The sequence below is a fragment of the Taudactylus pleione genome, unplaced genomic scaffold (assembly GCF_031769625.1).
Source record: "Taudactylus pleione unplaced genomic scaffold, aTauple2 ptg000481l, whole genome shotgun sequence".
NCBI classification, from domain to species: Eukaryota; Metazoa; Chordata; class Amphibia; order Anura; family Myobatrachidae; genus Taudactylus; species Taudactylus pleione.
In genome coordinates this window covers 1,850,769-1,868,537 of record NW_028284883.1, presented here as the reverse complement: position 1 = coordinate 1,868,537, position 17,769 = coordinate 1,850,769, and the positions used below count along the sequence as shown (strand labels likewise).

At 40.7% G+C, this 17,769-nt stretch overlaps 1 protein-coding gene across 1 annotated transcript in view; it reads left to right on the top strand.

Annotated features, from left to right (window-relative positions):
• The window catches only part of LOC148502838 (cytochrome P450 2A13-like), a 60,485-nt gene extending 43,027 nt beyond the window's left edge, over positions 1–17,458 (top strand). Inside the window, exons 4-10 of the mRNA XM_088449297.1 lie at positions 2,161–2,321; positions 3,977–4,153; positions 4,817–4,958; positions 6,860–7,047; positions 13,494–13,635; positions 16,793–16,997; positions 17,376–17,458. Coding sequence (XP_088305423.1) covers positions 2,161–2,321; positions 3,977–4,153; positions 4,817–4,958; positions 6,860–7,047; positions 13,494–13,635; positions 16,793–16,974 — 992 coding nt within the window. The 3' untranslated portion in view covers positions 16,975–16,997; positions 17,376–17,458. The remainder of the gene's footprint in view (positions 1–2,160; positions 2,322–3,976; positions 4,154–4,816; positions 4,959–6,859; positions 7,048–13,493; positions 13,636–16,792; positions 16,998–17,375) is intronic.
• Positions 17,459–17,769: the final 311 nt, after the last annotated feature.

Sequence of the window (17,769 nt, the reverse complement as noted above, 5' to 3'; positions counted from 1 at the left end):
CGGGATTCCTTTCCATAGGAAAGGAGAAGGGTGCGGGAACAAACACCATGTGAAGATGGTGAATGCTCCCACAGTCAAGCAGTGAAAATATAATATTTTCAAAGCTTGATGAATTTAGGTCCCTTTACTAGTGTATAGGGACAACGGGCATGTAGAGGGTTTACAGTGTTGTAAATGTAGTAAAAAAATGTGTTGTGTCCAGCGCTAACCAAAGCAGTGGAATATATAAAGAAAAAACATAGAGAGAACTACATGAATATGTTTAAATAAAATATATTTATTTTAATTGAAAATGTTGCAATAACAGGTGGCAACAGTGTTGAAGATAATACCTGTTGGTATGGCACTTACTAGGAAGGATCAGATGGCTCCTTTAGGGTGCCTCTTTCCGTAGGTTAGAGCTACACCTACGTATGGCCAGTTGCTCTGGAGTTGACTGAGCTGGCAATAATATGCTCAGGTCAAAACAACTTCTTGTAAAATCACCTTGGTTGCAGGTTACATAAGTGGACTCCTTAAGGGTGTCCCTTTCCGTACAGCACTTTGTGCCTACGTCTCCCTTTTAACACTGTTCGTGACAACCTTATCGGTGTGTGTATACACTCTCACTATCGTCAAAATACCTTATAAGTTATTGATGATAGGTGTTGATGGATATGTGCATATGTTCACACACTGTCCTCCTATATGCGTATCCAGTCTTATGGAGGTATAGTGTGGAGGGATGCGGTGAAGCTTCGCTACAACAAGTGATCACCACCGGTAAGACCAGCAGTGCGGGACGCCGCTGCTGGGGCTCACACATACATTTGTCTTTTGAACACTGTTTGTGAGGGGACATATGGTACAGCTGAACATGCGGAAGGTCACCCCTTAGCAAGGGCAGACCAAGACCCCTCACCAAAACTATACCTCCATAAGACTGGATACGCATATAGGAGGAGAGTGTGTGAACATATGCACATATCCATCAACACCTATCATCAATAACTTTTCTCACTTATGCTATTAAATCAAGCATAAGGTATTTTGACGATAGTGAGAGTGTATACACACACCGATAAGATTGTCACGAACAGTGTTAAAAGGGGGACGTAGGCACAAAGTGCTGTACGGAAAGGGACACCCTTAAGGATTCCACTTATGTAACCTGCAACCAAGGTGATTTTACAAGACGTTGTTTTGACCTGAGCATATTATTGCCAGCTCAATCAACTCCAGAGCAACTGGCCATAGGTATACATAGGTGTAGCTCTAACCTACGGAAAGAGCCATCTGATCCTTCCTAGTAAGTGCCATACCAACAGGTATTATCTTCAACACTGTTGCCATCTTTTATTGCAACATTTTCAATTAAAATAAATATATTTTATTTAAACATATTCATGTAGTTCTCTCCCTGTTTTTTCTTTATATATTCCACTGCTTTGGTTAGCGCTGGACACAACACATTTTTTACTATATGATACTTACTTATGAGTCTTGACAACTCATGTGCCCAGCAGCTTACAAAATCTAGGTGCGGTTACCATAGCGCTAGTGCCTAACACTTCGTAAAATTCAAAGTGTTGTAAATGTGTCAATAATAGTAGAAGTACAAAATGTCTTCTCTTATTGTTGCATCAGTCATGGCAAAAAGCCCCTCAGATCTCAAACGTCTTTCTTGCCCTTATTTGCATAAAACATATTGAAGCAGTAAAACTACATTTCTAGCTTACACTGATTAATTTGTGAGACATTTGTCTGAATCTGTGCAAAATAGGCTCCGATGTGAGTGTCCGTGGCTTTCCCTCACTCCAAGTTCCGTTGTGCTTCATCAGCAACTGTGTACGTGTGTAAAACCAGTTGCAATGTGAGCGGCTTTTCGCTTCATCTGCAATGCGATTAGGATGCAAAAGTTAAAGAAAAATATGGTATGCTACTCCTCTCAGAGCATCTCAGTTGCACCGGCGTTCTTGTATCATATGGCGTACAGGCAACCAGTAAGTAAGGACACATCTGGACATATACACTTGAATCAGCCTATCCAAACATTACCATTCTAATATAATTGTCATAAACATGAGACTTATTTTGTTTACGTGAAATGATAATTATTATTTATTTGTCCTGCATTCATCTTGGCAGACAACATCTACCATTTGTTTCCTTCACATCTAGGGACTCCCATCAACCCTACTTTCCACTTCAGTCAGGTGGCTGCCAACGTTATCTGCTCCATAATATTTGGGGATAGGTTCAGCTATGCAGATCCTGATTTCCGCAGGCTCATGATCATCATGGATGACATATTTCGATCCATGTCCTCTTTCTGGGGCCAGGTATTCATGAAACATTGTTCTCTGTGTTCCCCTTTTTTTCCTGTGCATCCCACAATCAAATAATTCTGAGCGTAGAAAATCCTTAGACTACAAGAATCTTAGGAGGATTCATTTAACTTAATATGTCTAAGGCTGAGCTAATCATTTTCCCACCCCCCTACATAACCACACTTCCCACCAATTCTTTATGAATTGATGACACAACTATCTCCTCTAGCACCAAAGTGTGCTGTCTTGGAGTTATCCTGGACTCTTCCCTCTCCTTCAAACCACATATCCAGAATCTCTTGCAGTCCTGTCGTTTTCATCTTAAAAATATTTCCAAGATTAGACCATTTCTCACCCAGGATGCCACTAAAATCCTCATACACTCATTGGTCATCTCCAGATTGGACTACGGTAACCTCCTCCTATCTGGCCTCCCCAACTCCCTTCTCTCCCCTCTCCAGTCTGTCCTCAGTGCTGCTGCTCGGCTCATCTTCCTCTCAAAATGCTCTGCATCTGCCTCCGCTCTCCTACAAGCTCTCCACTGGCTCCCCTTCCCTTTCAGAACCCAATTTAAGGTTCTCACACTCACTTACAAAGCCCTCAGCCATTCCTCTCCCATTTACATCTCGGATTTCATCTCCCTTCACTCTGCTGTCCGCCCTCCTCATTCAAAAAATGCACACCGCCTCTCATGCCAATTGATCACTTCTTCCCACTCCCGCCTCCAAGATTTTACCGGTACTGCTCCCCACCTTTGGAACTCTCTCCCGCATCCCATCAGACTCTCCACCTCTCTTCAATCCTTCAAACGGGCTCTCAAGACCCACTATTTCATCAAAGCCTTCCAGCTCTCATCTTAACTTGCTGCTACATACTCAATCCTCCCTGCCTACCCCATCTGTGTCACCCCTGTTTGTCTGTCCCTCCCCTTTAGAATGTAAGTTCTTATGAGCAGGGCCCTCTACCCTCTTTTGTGCTTCTCCTTACTCTACTTTCATCTACTTCATACTCTCTACTAGGGCACGTAACACTTGGTTGCTTTGCATTGTTGCCTATCTGGGTGTTATGGTCGCAAATGTAGCAATGTATATTATCAATGTCCTGTATTGTACTGTACTGTAAGTCACTGTAAATCAACCTATTTGTTTATGTACTTTGTAAGGCGCTGTGGAACACTTGTGGCGCTTTATAAATAAATTATAGGAATAGTAAAAATGATAATTTAAACAAAAGAGAGACTATTTACACATTCTGAAACTTTTAAACATTTTACTGTTATTGACCCTAACAGTGAAGTGCAGAATCTCATATCCTTTTCTTTCTCTGTACAATGTTAAAGAAATGCCTATGCAATATACAGAAATTAAAACTGTCATATAGTTAAAATGACCATGAGCTATATTTATGAAGTAGCAGCTTTTTTAAGCTATAAAGCATGTAAATTTAGCATCATAACAAAAAATTTCTTAAGTATGCCTAGCACTGGCTCACAAGCAAAATCAATTGTGTATTAAGAGAGGATTATCATATCTCATTAAGATTGATAGATTAAGGCTGGGAGAAATGATGGGGAAGAGAAGAGAAACAATGGCATCTCTACTGAATGGGGAGCTACAGTATTCTCTTGAGTTTCCATTTTGTTACTGCACTTCTTTTCTTCCATGTAGCTGTATGATATGTTTGACGTGCTGATGAGATATATACCAGGACCTCATCACAGAACAACAAAGTATGCTTTCCAGTTGGATGAGTTTGTCAAAGAGAGGATGGAGATTGATCGTAAGACATTGGATCCAAGTCGACCACGGCACATGATAGACAGTTTTCTTATAAGAATGGAAAAGGTATGGTCATTATTCTTCATTACACTAACATGAAAGGTTTTAGCAATATGGCACTTTTTATGCACATAAAAATATATACATTTCTTTTTCACTTTTTCTCCCAGTACATTTTGATGAATATGGGAAGACTTTATTAACCAAAAGGCAGTTTTTTTACCAGTCTTTCTGTGGGATTAAAAGCACTGATTTGCATGATATCTATTGCCTGTAATAAAATGTTATAATATTGCAATAATAAATCAAAGGCTAGTAAAGAGCGATTTGTATGTATATGGTAATTCTTTAGTCCAAATATATCAGAAACAGTGTATAGAAAATGTATACAGCAACATTTGGTCAGCCTCCTTGGTCAGATACACCCGCACAGCATTGTCTCGTGTATAAATTCTGAAGGGATTTATGTTTTAAGCAGTGAAAAGCGTGGACAAGCGTACGAGTAGAGAAATTGCCCATAGCAGACAAGCAGCTTTGAAGTAGCATTTATAAAGTACAGTTTATAAAATAATAGGTACAGCAGGAGCTGATTGGTTGCTATGGGCAACTTCTCTGCTAGTCCACTTCTCCACGCTTTTCACTGCTTGATACATAAACCAAATCTTTTAAGTCCACAGTTACATTTCTTCTCTTTCTCTCTCTCTCTCTTCTCTTTTTATGTACTTCCAGGAAAAGGAAGATCCATCCACACACTTCAATATGAAAAATTTCTATACAAACACTACAGTTTTGTTTATTGCTGGGACAGAAACCATGAGCACGACACTAAGACACACATTTCTGATGCTTCTGAAGCACCCCGACATCAAACGTAAGAAATTATTTCTGAGGATGTCACATCTTACAATTATTTACAATTACTGGTTTGCCATGTGTGAGTGAGACTCAGACAGTACAGACCTGTGAGTGAGACTCAGACAGTACAGACCTGTGAGTGAGACTCAGACAGTACAGACCTGTGAGATCAGACAGTACAGACTTGTGAATGAGAATCAGACAGTACATTTACAGACCTGTGAGTGAGAATCAGACAGTACATTTACAGATGTGTGAGTTAGAATCAGACAGTAAACTTACAGATGTGTGAGTGAGAATCAGACAGTACACTTACAGATGTGTGAGTGAGAATCAGACAGTACATTTACAGATGTGTGAGTGAGAATCAGACAGTACATTTACAGATGTGTGAGTGAGAATCAGACAGTACATTTACAGATGTGTGAGTGAGAATCAGACAGTACATTTACAGATGTGTGAGTGAGAATCAGACAGTACACTTACAGATGTGTGAGTGAGAATCAGACAGTACATTTACAGATGTGTGAGTGAGAATCAGACAGTACACTTACAGATGTGTGAGTGAGAATCAGACAGTACATTTACAGATGTGTGAGTGAGAATCAGACAGTACACTTACAGGTGTGTGAGTGAGATCAGACAGTACACTTACAGGTGTGTGAGTGAGATCAGACAGTACATTTACAGATGTGTGAGTGAGATCAGACAGTACACTTACAGATGTGTGAGTGAGAATCAGACAGTACATTTACAGATGTGTGAAATCAGACAGTACACTTACAGATGTGTGAGATCAGACAGTACATTTACAGACCTGTGAGTGAGATCAGACAGTACACTTACAGATGTGTGAGTGAGAATCAGACAGTACACTTACAGATGTGTGAGTGAGAATAAGACAGTACACTTACAGGTGTGTGAGTGAGATCAGACAGTACACTTACAGATGTGTGAGTGAGAATAAGACAGTACACTTACAGGTGTGTGAGTGAGATCAGACAGTACACTTACAGATCTGTGAGTGAGAATCAGACAGTACACTTACAGATGTGTGAGTGAGAATCAGACAGTACATTTACAGATGTGTGAGTGAGAATCAGACAGTACACTTACAGGTGTGTGAGTGAGAATCAGACAGTACACTTACAGGTGTGTGAGTGAGATCAGACAGTACACTTACAGATGTGTGAGTTAGAATTAGACAGTACATTTACAGGTGTGTGAGTGAGACCATGATGGGTGATGAGACATGTCAGTCATAGTGCCTTTGCTCTTATCCTTTGCATATCTTGTAGCCAATTTATCTTTTAAAACAAATTGCTGGAAGAGTAAGTGGACATATGTCTGCATACAGAGCATAACAGATCATTTATTTAGGTCCAAAATATTGGTAACATTTTGTAAAAAAATGTTTTATCTGTCCAATCACTATCCATCAAATGTGTTAATTCCCTTCTTCCAGAAATTGGGGAAAAAAGAGAGATGAGCAGCACCTGATCTATGTGGTGCACTTGATAAAATAAAACATTTATTATAAATTTAAAAGGTGATGATTGTATTTAATTGAGTGCACCAAATAGAACAAATGCTTTGTTTCCCAAATGTCTATGTTATGTTGGTTGTTAGTGGCAGAACCTCATATGACTAAATATTGTACTCAATTTCTCCATATAGACATTCACTGTATGATAATATGTAAGTAGGGGCAAATTTATGTTTAACACATTTTAATCCTTCAAATTGGACTAGTGCAACTGCAGAAGATGACACTGTACATTCCTGTTTTCTCTTAAATCACCCCTTCTCCCAGCATTGCAATTATGAAGCCCAGGCATATTTGAAAATTCTTTGTTTGTTCATTAAAAGACAAAATATTTGATGATAATAACAATTCTTCTTAATTATTCATGACAGGTAAAGTACAAGAGGAAATTGACCATGTCATATCCAAGGACCGAGTGCCTGAGCCAGAAGATCGTGAATCTATGCCATATACAAATGCCGTCATCCATGAGATCCAACGATATGCTAATGTGCTCCCCATGAACCTTCCACACGCAGTGTCTAGGGATACTATATTCCGTGGATTTACCCTTCCTAAGGTAGAACACATGCACCAGTGGTTAAACATGCTATAATTAATTTAACTTTTCAGTCGGAGCAATTCAATGAGCAGAGATGTTCAGCTGTACCCTGCACCACTTATTAATTATAGCAACCCAACATTGTAGATTTTGCTGTGCACCATTATGTAATGTGAATGATCGCAATGTGCTGGAGGAATGGGGACATCATCTCCTTACAACTATCACCACTAAATAAATATCCCCCAAAGAGAATAAATTGTGAGCAATTATAACTTGGTTAATGGGTCTGCAAATGTATTCAGAAGTACTATCATAACCTCTGCATTAAGTAAATGTATTTATAGAGATGGGTACTGGGGAATCAGTATAATTTACCGCCGGACCCATGCCCAGCGGTTGGAATATCGACAGCGGCATCCTGGCAGAGGAGGAAATCCTGATCGTCCAAGGTAAGTATTCTCTAACCTAATTCTACCCCCTAACCCTCCCTTAGGGGTGCCCAACCCTAACCTCCCCCCCCAGTGCATAACCCTAATCCCCACTCTGAGTGCCTAAACCTAACCACCCTTCCCCACCGCCTAAACCTAAGTCCCCCGCGGGAGTGCCTAACCCTAAGGCCCCCCGGGGGTGCCTATCACTAACCCCCCCTTCCCCTAGCCTAAACCTAACCTCGCGGGGGGATGTCTAACCCTAAGTCCCCCCAGGGAACCATAAACCTAACCCCCCCCGTGGCTATCCGCGCTCGGCATCCCTTCGATCGGGATGCCGGGCGCTGGTCTCCCGCCGGGATTAAGCAGTCGGGAAGCCGGTTGTCGGAATTAGGTCCACCGGCTTCCCGACCTGCATACCGGTACAGGATGCCAGCGCACAGGTTCCCGGTGGTCAAAATCCCAACGCCGGCATCCCAACAGGGTTAGGATACTGCCATCTGCCGGTAGGTATCCTAACCCTCCCCCTCTCCCTGCCCTAACTGTAACCCTTCCTCCTCAGTGCCTGAAGCTAACCTAACACTCCCCTGCACCCTAATCCTAACCCTCCCCCTAGTGCCTGACCTTAATGCTAACCCTCCCCCTATCCCTGCATCTTACCTTCAGGATGCCAGTGGTCTGTATGCCGGCATTGGGATTCTGACAGGTGTCAGTATTCCGGCGCCAATATTCTAATTGCCGACAACCCCTATGCTGGGATACTGAACATATCCCGTATTTATACCTTATGTCATACTCTCTTACATGTGTGTGCTGAAAGGTGTGGCATCATCAATCGGAAGAGGTAGAAAACACAATTAGTTTTTTTTTTTACTGTTTAACTATTTTGGATTTAAGATGGGTTGAAGAGAGTTTCCTTTTCAAGTAATACAAGAAATCTTTCAAAGAAATCTGTTATCTGTCCACTACCATTAACACCCAATCTCATTTTCCAATTCAAGGTCACCCTTAAATAGGGATTTGCACGGACCCTTGTGTTTTGGTTTTGGATTTGGTTTTAATTCATCATCGTGTATTGGTTTTGGTAAAACCCATGTAAAGTGTTCTGGTTCGGATTCCACTGTGGATTCCTGAAATAAAAAAAATGTAAATAAAAAATCATTAAAAATCGATAAAAAAATTTATAAAACAGTTATTTTGGTATAAACCAGACTCTGGTTTAGAATTGCAAGTTCTGAACTGACTGCAGAACACAAAGGAGGCTTGGTTCGACTCGGAACCACAAAGTGATTCCGTACTGGGACTCGATTTGACTCAGAACTAGGCCACTTTTCGTGTTTTGGATCTGGATCTTTCTTCGTGTTTTGGATCTGGATTGGTTTTGCCAAAACCACCCTTCCGTGTTTTGGGTTCTGGGTTTTGGATCTGTATTTTTTTTTTAAAAAGCATAAAAACAGCTAAAATCACAGAATGTGTGTGTTTTTCTGCTCCTATGCTATTATTAACCTCAATAACCTTAATTTCCACTCATTTCCAGTCTATTCTGAACACCTCACAATAGTGTTTTTATATCCAAAAGGTTGCTCCGAGGTAGCTGGATGACTATGCTAAGAGATACGAGTGGGCGGCACAAACACGTGGTCCATCTAGGAGTGACACTGCAGTGGCAGACAGGATGGCAGTTTGAAAAACTAGGCCACAAACAGTACATAATTCAAAGAAAAGAAAGAGGTGCAAGATGGAATTGTCCTTGGGCCCTCTCACCCACCCTTATGTTGTATAAACAGGACATGCACACTTTAACAAACCAAACATTTCAGTGCCAGGGTCTGCCACACGACTGTGGCTGAAATGATTGGTTCGTTTGGGCCCCCACAAAACAAGCTGGCAATTAATCTGTCCCTGCACAAACTGGCTCTACGGATGCAAGATGTCGTCCTCATCCTCCTCATCCACCGATTCCTCACCCTCTTCAGTGTTGTGTACATCCTCATCCTCACAGAGTATTAATTCGTCCCCGCTGGAATCCACAACCACAGGTCCCTCTGTACGTTCTGGAGGCTGGTCTCCCTGGAAGAGTTGATAATTCATTTTATGAACATCATCTTCTCCACATTTTGTGGAAGCAACCTCCTACGCCTTTCGCTGACAAGGTTCCCGGCTGCACTAAACATTCTTTTGCAGTACACACTGGAGGGGGGGCAACTCAGGTAAAATAGAGCCAGTTTGTACAGGGACCTCCAAATTGCTTCTTTTTCCTGCCAGTACAGGTGCGGACTGTCTGACATGCCTACTTGGATGCTGTCAACGATGTAATCCTTTAACAGACAGACACACGCTTGTCGCTGCTGCTTTGAGGATGCAAGTGCGGCTACAGCCCACACAATTCACAAAGACAGAAAAAAAAAGAAGAATATTTTTATTGTTTGTGGAGCACACTTTGAGGGTGTCACCACCCATTAACAGACAGATGCACGCTTGTCGCTGCTGCTTTAGGGATGCAGGTGCAGCTACAGCCCACACATGTCACAAAGACAGAAAAAAAAAGAAGAATATTTTTATTGTTTGTGGAGCGCACTTTGAGGGTTACACCACCCTTTAACAGACAGACGCACGCTTGTCGCTGCTGCTTTGAGGACAGTATCATATGCAGTGACAGTAGACTTGTCAGAAATTGTTGGCACGTCCTTCAGTCCGGACCAGATGTCCAAACCGGCCCTTGACTTATGACACAGGCGCACGCTTGGCGCTGCTACTGTGTTGATGCACGTGCGGCTACATCGCACACAAGTCACAAACACATAAAAAAAATAGTTTTTTATTTTTTGGAGCACTGTGAGGGTTACACCACCCTTTAACAGACAGACGCACGCTTGTCACTGCTGCTTTGAGGATGCAGGTGGAATCTAGACGGGATTTGGAACCGGGGACACACTACCTCCATCAATTGTCTAAATCCCACTGCACTAATGGCGGATACCGGATGTACGTCTAACACCAACATAGCAGTCAAGGCCTCAGTTATACGTTTTGCTTCAGGATGACTGCTGTCGTACTTCATCCTCATCGCTAGGGACTGTTGGAGGGTCAATTGTTTAGTAAAAGTAGTGGTGTTCCTACTTCCTCTCTGGGATGATGAACAACTCCCAGCAGCAGCAACAGCACTAGGAGGAAGTGGTTCTTGATCTTTCCCCATTTTATTTTTATTGGAGAAAGTTTGGTCCTCCATTTATGTTATATTGATATATACGTGCGGCTAAGGCGCACACAAACACAGAAAATATTTTTTTATTTTTGCTGGAGAGTAGTGCACTTTGTGGGTTACACCACCCTTTAAGAAATGAGCCAGCCGGCTCTTTACTTATGGGACACAGGTGCACGCTTGGCGCTGCTCCTTTGTTGATGCACGTGCAGCCACAGTGCACACAATTCACAAACATAGAAAATATTTTTTTATTTGGTTTGGCGTGTACTTTGGGGGTTACAGCACCGTTTAATGGTCAAGCCAGCTGGCCCTTTACTTATGACACAGGTGAACGCTTGGCACTACTTTGTTGATGCACGTGCGGCTACTGCGCACACAATTCACAAACACAGAAAATATTTTTTTATTTGGTTTGGAGTGTACTTTGGGGGTTACAGCACCCTTTAACGGTCAAGCCAGCCGGCCCTTTACTTATGACACAGGCGCACACTTGGCACTACTTTGTTGATGCACGTGCGGCTACTGCGCACACAATTCACAAACACAGAAAATATTTTTTTATTTGGTTTGGAGTGTACTTTGGGGGTTACAGCACCCTTTAACGGTCAAGCCAGCCGGCCCTTTACTTATGACACAGGCGCACGCTTGGCACTATTTTGTTGATGCACGTGCGGCTACTGCGCACACAATTCACAAACACAGAAAATATTTTTTTATTTGGTTTGGAGTGTACTTTGGGGGTTACAGCACCCTTTAATGGTCAAGCCAGCCGGCCCTTTACTTATGACACAGGCGCACGCTTGGCACTACTTTGTTGATGAACGTGCGGCTACTGCGCACACAATTCACAAACACAGAAAAAATATATTTTTTTTAGCACTTGGGGGGAGCACCCCTGACGGACAGAGCACCCCCTGGACAACACTACAGCACCCCTTTAGGACTGGGACACTGCACAGGACTTTGGAGCGGACACAGCCCCTATGGACAACTGACTGCACAACACAGTCCAGCCAGCCCCTATGGACTTTGAAGTAGTGGACACAGCCCCTATTAACAACAGCAGCACAGTACAACACAGCCAGCCCCTATTGACTTTGAAGTAGTGGACACAGCCCCTATGGACAACAGCAGCACAGCGCAGCACAACACTACTCTGCACTACACTACACTACACTACACAGCCCAGCCAGCCCTAACTCCCACCCTCCCTCTTCACTGTCCACAGCCGAGTGAGAAAATGGCGCCGACGCGGGTACCTTATATAGGATCCAAAACCCGCGAGACCCGGAAGGCGGGATGATGACGTTTTGCCTCGATTTCAGATCCGAGTCAGGTGGGAAAAGTCGAGCCTAACTCGGATTGACCTCGGATCGGGGGGGCTCGGGGGGGTTCGGATTTCAGAAATCCGAACCCGCTCACCCCTACTCAGAACACCTAAGTTCAGGTGTTTTTGTATTTCATGGAACCGCATATCTCTATCCTTTAATATAGATAACAGTAAAGCAATAGATATGAGTCTCTCTGTTAAAATGATAGTAGATAGGAATAGAAACAGAACAGGCTTATGTTTCCTTATTATAACACGTCTGTAAGTTTAGGCTTGAACAATGTGAAACATCAGTAAATATTTATCTTACTAAAGTGCTCCTAAATACAAATGATTAGCTAACTGCAATCTTTGGTCTTATAAAGGGCCTGAGTCTGAGTCACAGACAACTCTGCCAAAATTCTGTATGCAGGCTGCAATCTTAAGTATAGTGCGATTATTCACCTGTGTTCAGATCTCTGTGATTGCACAGCCTACAGCCCTGTGTCTGCTAAAGAAATGATCAACACTAGTATTGGCCCTTACACTTACCACATACTGGGCCTGATTCAGAGGTGCATGAAGTCACCACGGCATCTTAGTTTTTTGCGGAGGAGTGGTTGCAATAATATGCAAAATGCTTCTTTCTGCCTCCCCATGTGTACTAGCATGCACCTGAAGCACTAAAACACCCAATTTCAGCATTGCTGCATGGTGCAACACCACCGGTGTTTCAGGACACTCCTCCATTCTGTGCACCGTCACATGATCCATCGAACTTGCCCAAGCCCTATAGCAAGTGCACTGTCTCCATCTGAACATGGCCTCTGTGGCTTCGGCTCTGCATCAGAGAAGAACACAGCCACTTTCACTGACCCTCCCCCATGACACTCCCATAACAAGGCCATGTAACAGATTTTGTTGGCGTGCACCACAGGCCACCTGCCAGTCACCTTCCAGAAACATTTATTTTTTTGCCTTGCCATTTCAGATTCCGGTATCCCCATACACAACAGCGCATTTGTTTGTACACTAAGGGTAATACATGCGCTGTCAAGGTTTTCAGAATACTTTGCACATGTGCAGTACCAGATAATCCCTCAATGACATGAATATCGGCATTGCGTGCACCTCTGAATCGGACCCACTGTGATACAACCAAAAAGTATGTCCACTGGGCAGACACTTGACCCAATATATTGTAGTACCCAACTCAACACAGCCACAAGATGCTTCTCCTCCATGCGTATGCCCAGTTGCCACCAGGTTGCCACCCAGGAATGCCCATTTGACAGACAGAGCGAAACATTTGAAATGCATCCAACTCAGAATCACCTGGAGATAAACAAAGATGCCTATGTTCTCTACGGCACATGGATGGTTGATTCATTTTGACATTTGATTTTATGCGCAACTCAGAATCAGATCTAGCTGTAACAGAAATACCAATTCAGTAAGTCCTCCTTGTGTGCTGCTCTATTAACCTTAACTCCACTTGTTGCCTCTTGTTCCCCCATAGGGTACAGATGTATTTCCTATACTGACATTCGTTCTCCAAGATCCAAAATACTTTCCTGATCCATTTACCTTTAACCCTGATCGGTTCTTAGATCAAGATGGACTTTTTAAGAAGAATGATGCTTTCATGGTATTTTCTGCAGGTACAAACTGAAGCTACATTTCAACAAGTCCAGCAGCTTTGGGACTAGTGACAGATATCAGTATATAAAGGTTTCAGGATGATCTTGTAGAAATGGAAGATATTTGCTTTGACCTGTTAACAGTGCCGGATTATAAGCAGGGCAGCTGGGGCGATCGTCCTGGGGCCCCCACACACAGAGGGCCCCCACAACTAGTGCAAAAAATGGAGCACAACATTTAGCTGTGTGCTCTACAGTCCTCCTCGTCAGCTGCTCATTTGCTACACCAGCCGTGAGGAGGACCGGAGTTGTAATATAACGGTATAGCTACTAGGAATCTCCGCCAAAGTACTTCACTGTACCGCAGTGGTCCTGACTAAGTGAGCAGCAGTCAAAGTCTCGCGAGTTGAGTCGGGGCTGTAATACTGCAGTCACTCTGTGCAGAGCAGAGGTGACTCATAGCTGCATAAGAGACGTTGAAGACCTGTGATTTGGTTGTAAGCTGAGCTACAGACAGCTGGCAAGCAGGTAGCCAACACATTTGTATACATAATAGCACACATTACATTACAGGTCAAATTATTATCATTCATAAACTGTATGTCAAACAGAGGACTAATGGAAAAGAATTTATATCCGCACACATCCCTTAATTACATAATGTTACCCCATCTTCAATATTCGAATTGTAATATGTATTATTTCTTTTTTATTTGGGGGTGCTGCCAACAGACAATTGGTATACTATACCTTATTATACAAAAACAGAAGTAAAGAAGAAAAAAAAGGTTTTGTCTATAGTGCGGCGCACATTTTGTGGATTTTTTTTATATTAAAATCATATGCTTTATTAGATATTCATTAAAAAATATATAGTTTGTCTAATCCTAAAGGGGAATAGTATTCAGTGAAATATTGGTTTAAAATAATAAAAAAGTAGATAGTGTGTACGAAAATAGAAATGTGTAATAAAATATATTCTCTAAGCTATGTGTCCTCTTTTATTAATCTATTTTATTATATTATAAAATGTGTTTGATGTAAAAATATGGACCAATTGAAACCTCTCAAAATATATTGATATGGTAGCTTCTTATTATACACCATATAATATTATCAGTACCACCTCATTCACTGGGTGATTCAATATTGATTCTTCAGACCTGATGCATAATATTATTGGTCAGTATTTTCATCAATAGATAGAATATGTATGGTCTGGTTCTATTCAATAAATATATTGTATCCCAGTCCCCTAATGAATTCTCACATGATACTGTATCTATATTGGAGGTATTGGTACTCCTAATGTTTTAAGGAGGTTGTTTTGTCATCCAGCCTCTACATAAACATATTAGTAGTGTGGTTATAATCAGTATGAAAAAGTATATTGGCAACAATATTGTTGTTTCAATTCACTATTAACTGTTACAAAGCCACCAGTCTGCTATACTCAGAGTGCAGGGTTATTGCGTCTTCAACACCCGCTTGTTTGGCATGCAATCTTCCTGGAGGTATTGGTACTCCTTCTAATGTTATAAGGAGGTTGTTTGATCAATGTAGAGGTTTGATGATCAAACAACCTCCTTATAACATTAGAAGGAGAAGCGGGTGTTGAAGACGCAATAACCCTGCACTCTGAGTATAGCAGACTGGTGGCTTTGTAACAGTTAATAGTGAATTGAAACAACAATATTGTTGCCAATATACTTTTTCATACTGATTATAACCACACTACTAATATGTTTATGTAGACGCTGGATGACAAAACAACCTCCTTAAAACATTAGAAGGACTACCAATACCTCCAATATAACACAGTACAGTATCATGTGAGAATTCATTAGGGGACTGGGATACAATATATTTATTGAATAGAACAAGACCATACATATGCTATCTATTGATGAAAATACTGACCAATAATATTATGCATCAGGTCTGAAGAATCAATATTGAATCACCCAGTGAATGAGGTGGTACTGATAATATTATATGGTGTATAATAAGAAGCTACCATATCAATATATTTTGAGAGGTTTCAATTGGTCCATATTTTTACATCAAACACATTTTCTAATATAATAAAAAAGATTAATAAAAGAGGACACACAGCTTAGAGAATATATTTTATTACACATTTCTATTTTCGTACACACTATCTACTTTTCTATTATTTTAAACCAATATTTCGCTGAATACTATTCCCCTTTAGGATTAGACAAACTATATATTTTTTAATGAATATCTAATAAAGCATATGATTTTAATATAAAAAAAATCCACAAAATGTGCGCCGCACTATAGACAAAACCTTATTTTTTTTCTTCTTTACTTCTGTTTTTGTATAAACTGTATGTCCCCAGTCCAATCTAGGTTGTGTATATATACCCATGATATGTGTGTGTGTGTGTGTGTGTGTATATATATATATATATATATATATATATATATTTATATATATATATATTTATATATATATACATACACCTCCATACACACACACATTATATATATATATATATATATATATATATATATAAAATGTGGATTTCCACCTAACTAAAGATTATTTTGGGGTACTGTGTGATTTTTTTTTTTATTGTTTTTAGTCAGGTTTACAAATATTGGGAAATCACTTGTAACATTTTTATATTTGATAATGTCATTGATGAGGGCCCCCGCCAGTTTATTGCCCAGGGGCCCCCGCAGACCTTAATCCGGCCCTGCCTGTTAATGAATCAATGCAAAATTGACTCTGTTATTTGCTCTTTAGGGGACACTAGAGGAACGTTCTTCAACATGTAGTAGTGACCTCTATATTTACCTCCAATATTTATGCCATAGAAACACCAGATCTATGGATGACTCCACTAACATTTTGGTTCTCAAACAGATTATTTGGTAATGGCAGATTGTAGAATACCCATGCAGTACATCATAGTTGGATGATAACATCCTGAGCATATTCAGCTAACATACTGTATATAATCAATTCAAAAAATCACTTTGGTGCCAAACACCATATTGCTTGGATCCACTTTGGTTTGAAGGTTGATGGGATTGTGGCAAATGTGCCTTTGCTTTTAGTAAAATGATGTTGTGTAAAAAAATCAGATTATTGCTCTAAATTAATTAGCAGAAATTGACAACTTTGATTTCTTCTCTTTTTCCCCAGGAAAGCGTGTTTGCCTTGGGGATAGTCTGGCCCGTCTTGAAATGTTCATCTTCCTTACCACAATTCTGCAGAATTTTGATATCACTTCCCCCATAGATCTCAAAGACTTGGACATCTCACCACAAATGGTTGGGTTCTCCAATGTCCCACGGCCTTACAAGATCAGCTTCATCCCACGTTAAGTTAAATGCATCAAGAAAAAGAGGTAACTACATAAAATCATGTAGTAAGGACTACATAAAAAAGCTAATATCAGACAATCTAAAATAATAATAATTGATTGGATTAAGTAGATGTCTGTATTAGCACTTTGTACTGCATACTGTATGAAACAGTTTAATTCACCATTTAACTTTAATAATTGTTTGTCATTTTTGTAGTAGAACTTTGAACAGCTCTAATCTAATATTCTTTTATGTTGTTTAAATAATATATTAGGAGTTTGGCAATGCATCATACTATAACCTATGCACACCCAGGCACATATTCACTCACTATCTCCCAGAAACACTCTTATCATGCATGGAACAACCCATATATACATTGTAACATAAATAATATACTGTTTTTGTTTTTGTTTTAGCTGCTGTATTAGCCCTTGTTTCCAGCAATAGAGTGATAGAGAGTGAGTTTTTCTTATATGCTTTTATGCTGACAACCTGCAAAATAAAATTCATTCTTTTCTGCATGTCTTACGATTGTTTCTTAATGTAAAAAAAGTCAAATAAATGAGGGGGCAGAAGAAGAGATTCTGCAGTATGTACAGCACCAGAAACACCAGACATGCTTCTTCTTCCTTTGTGCATCTAATTGCACCATATTAATGATTCAGTGACAGGAATGGTAGTAGAAGCATGGTACAGACTCACAGCAGAGGTCTTAATATCAAGCAGATACAGTAAAAGGATATTTTTGGTGGGACCAGCAGTGATGTAACTAGGGTATTTGGAGCCCAGGGCAAATTTGAAAATGAAGCC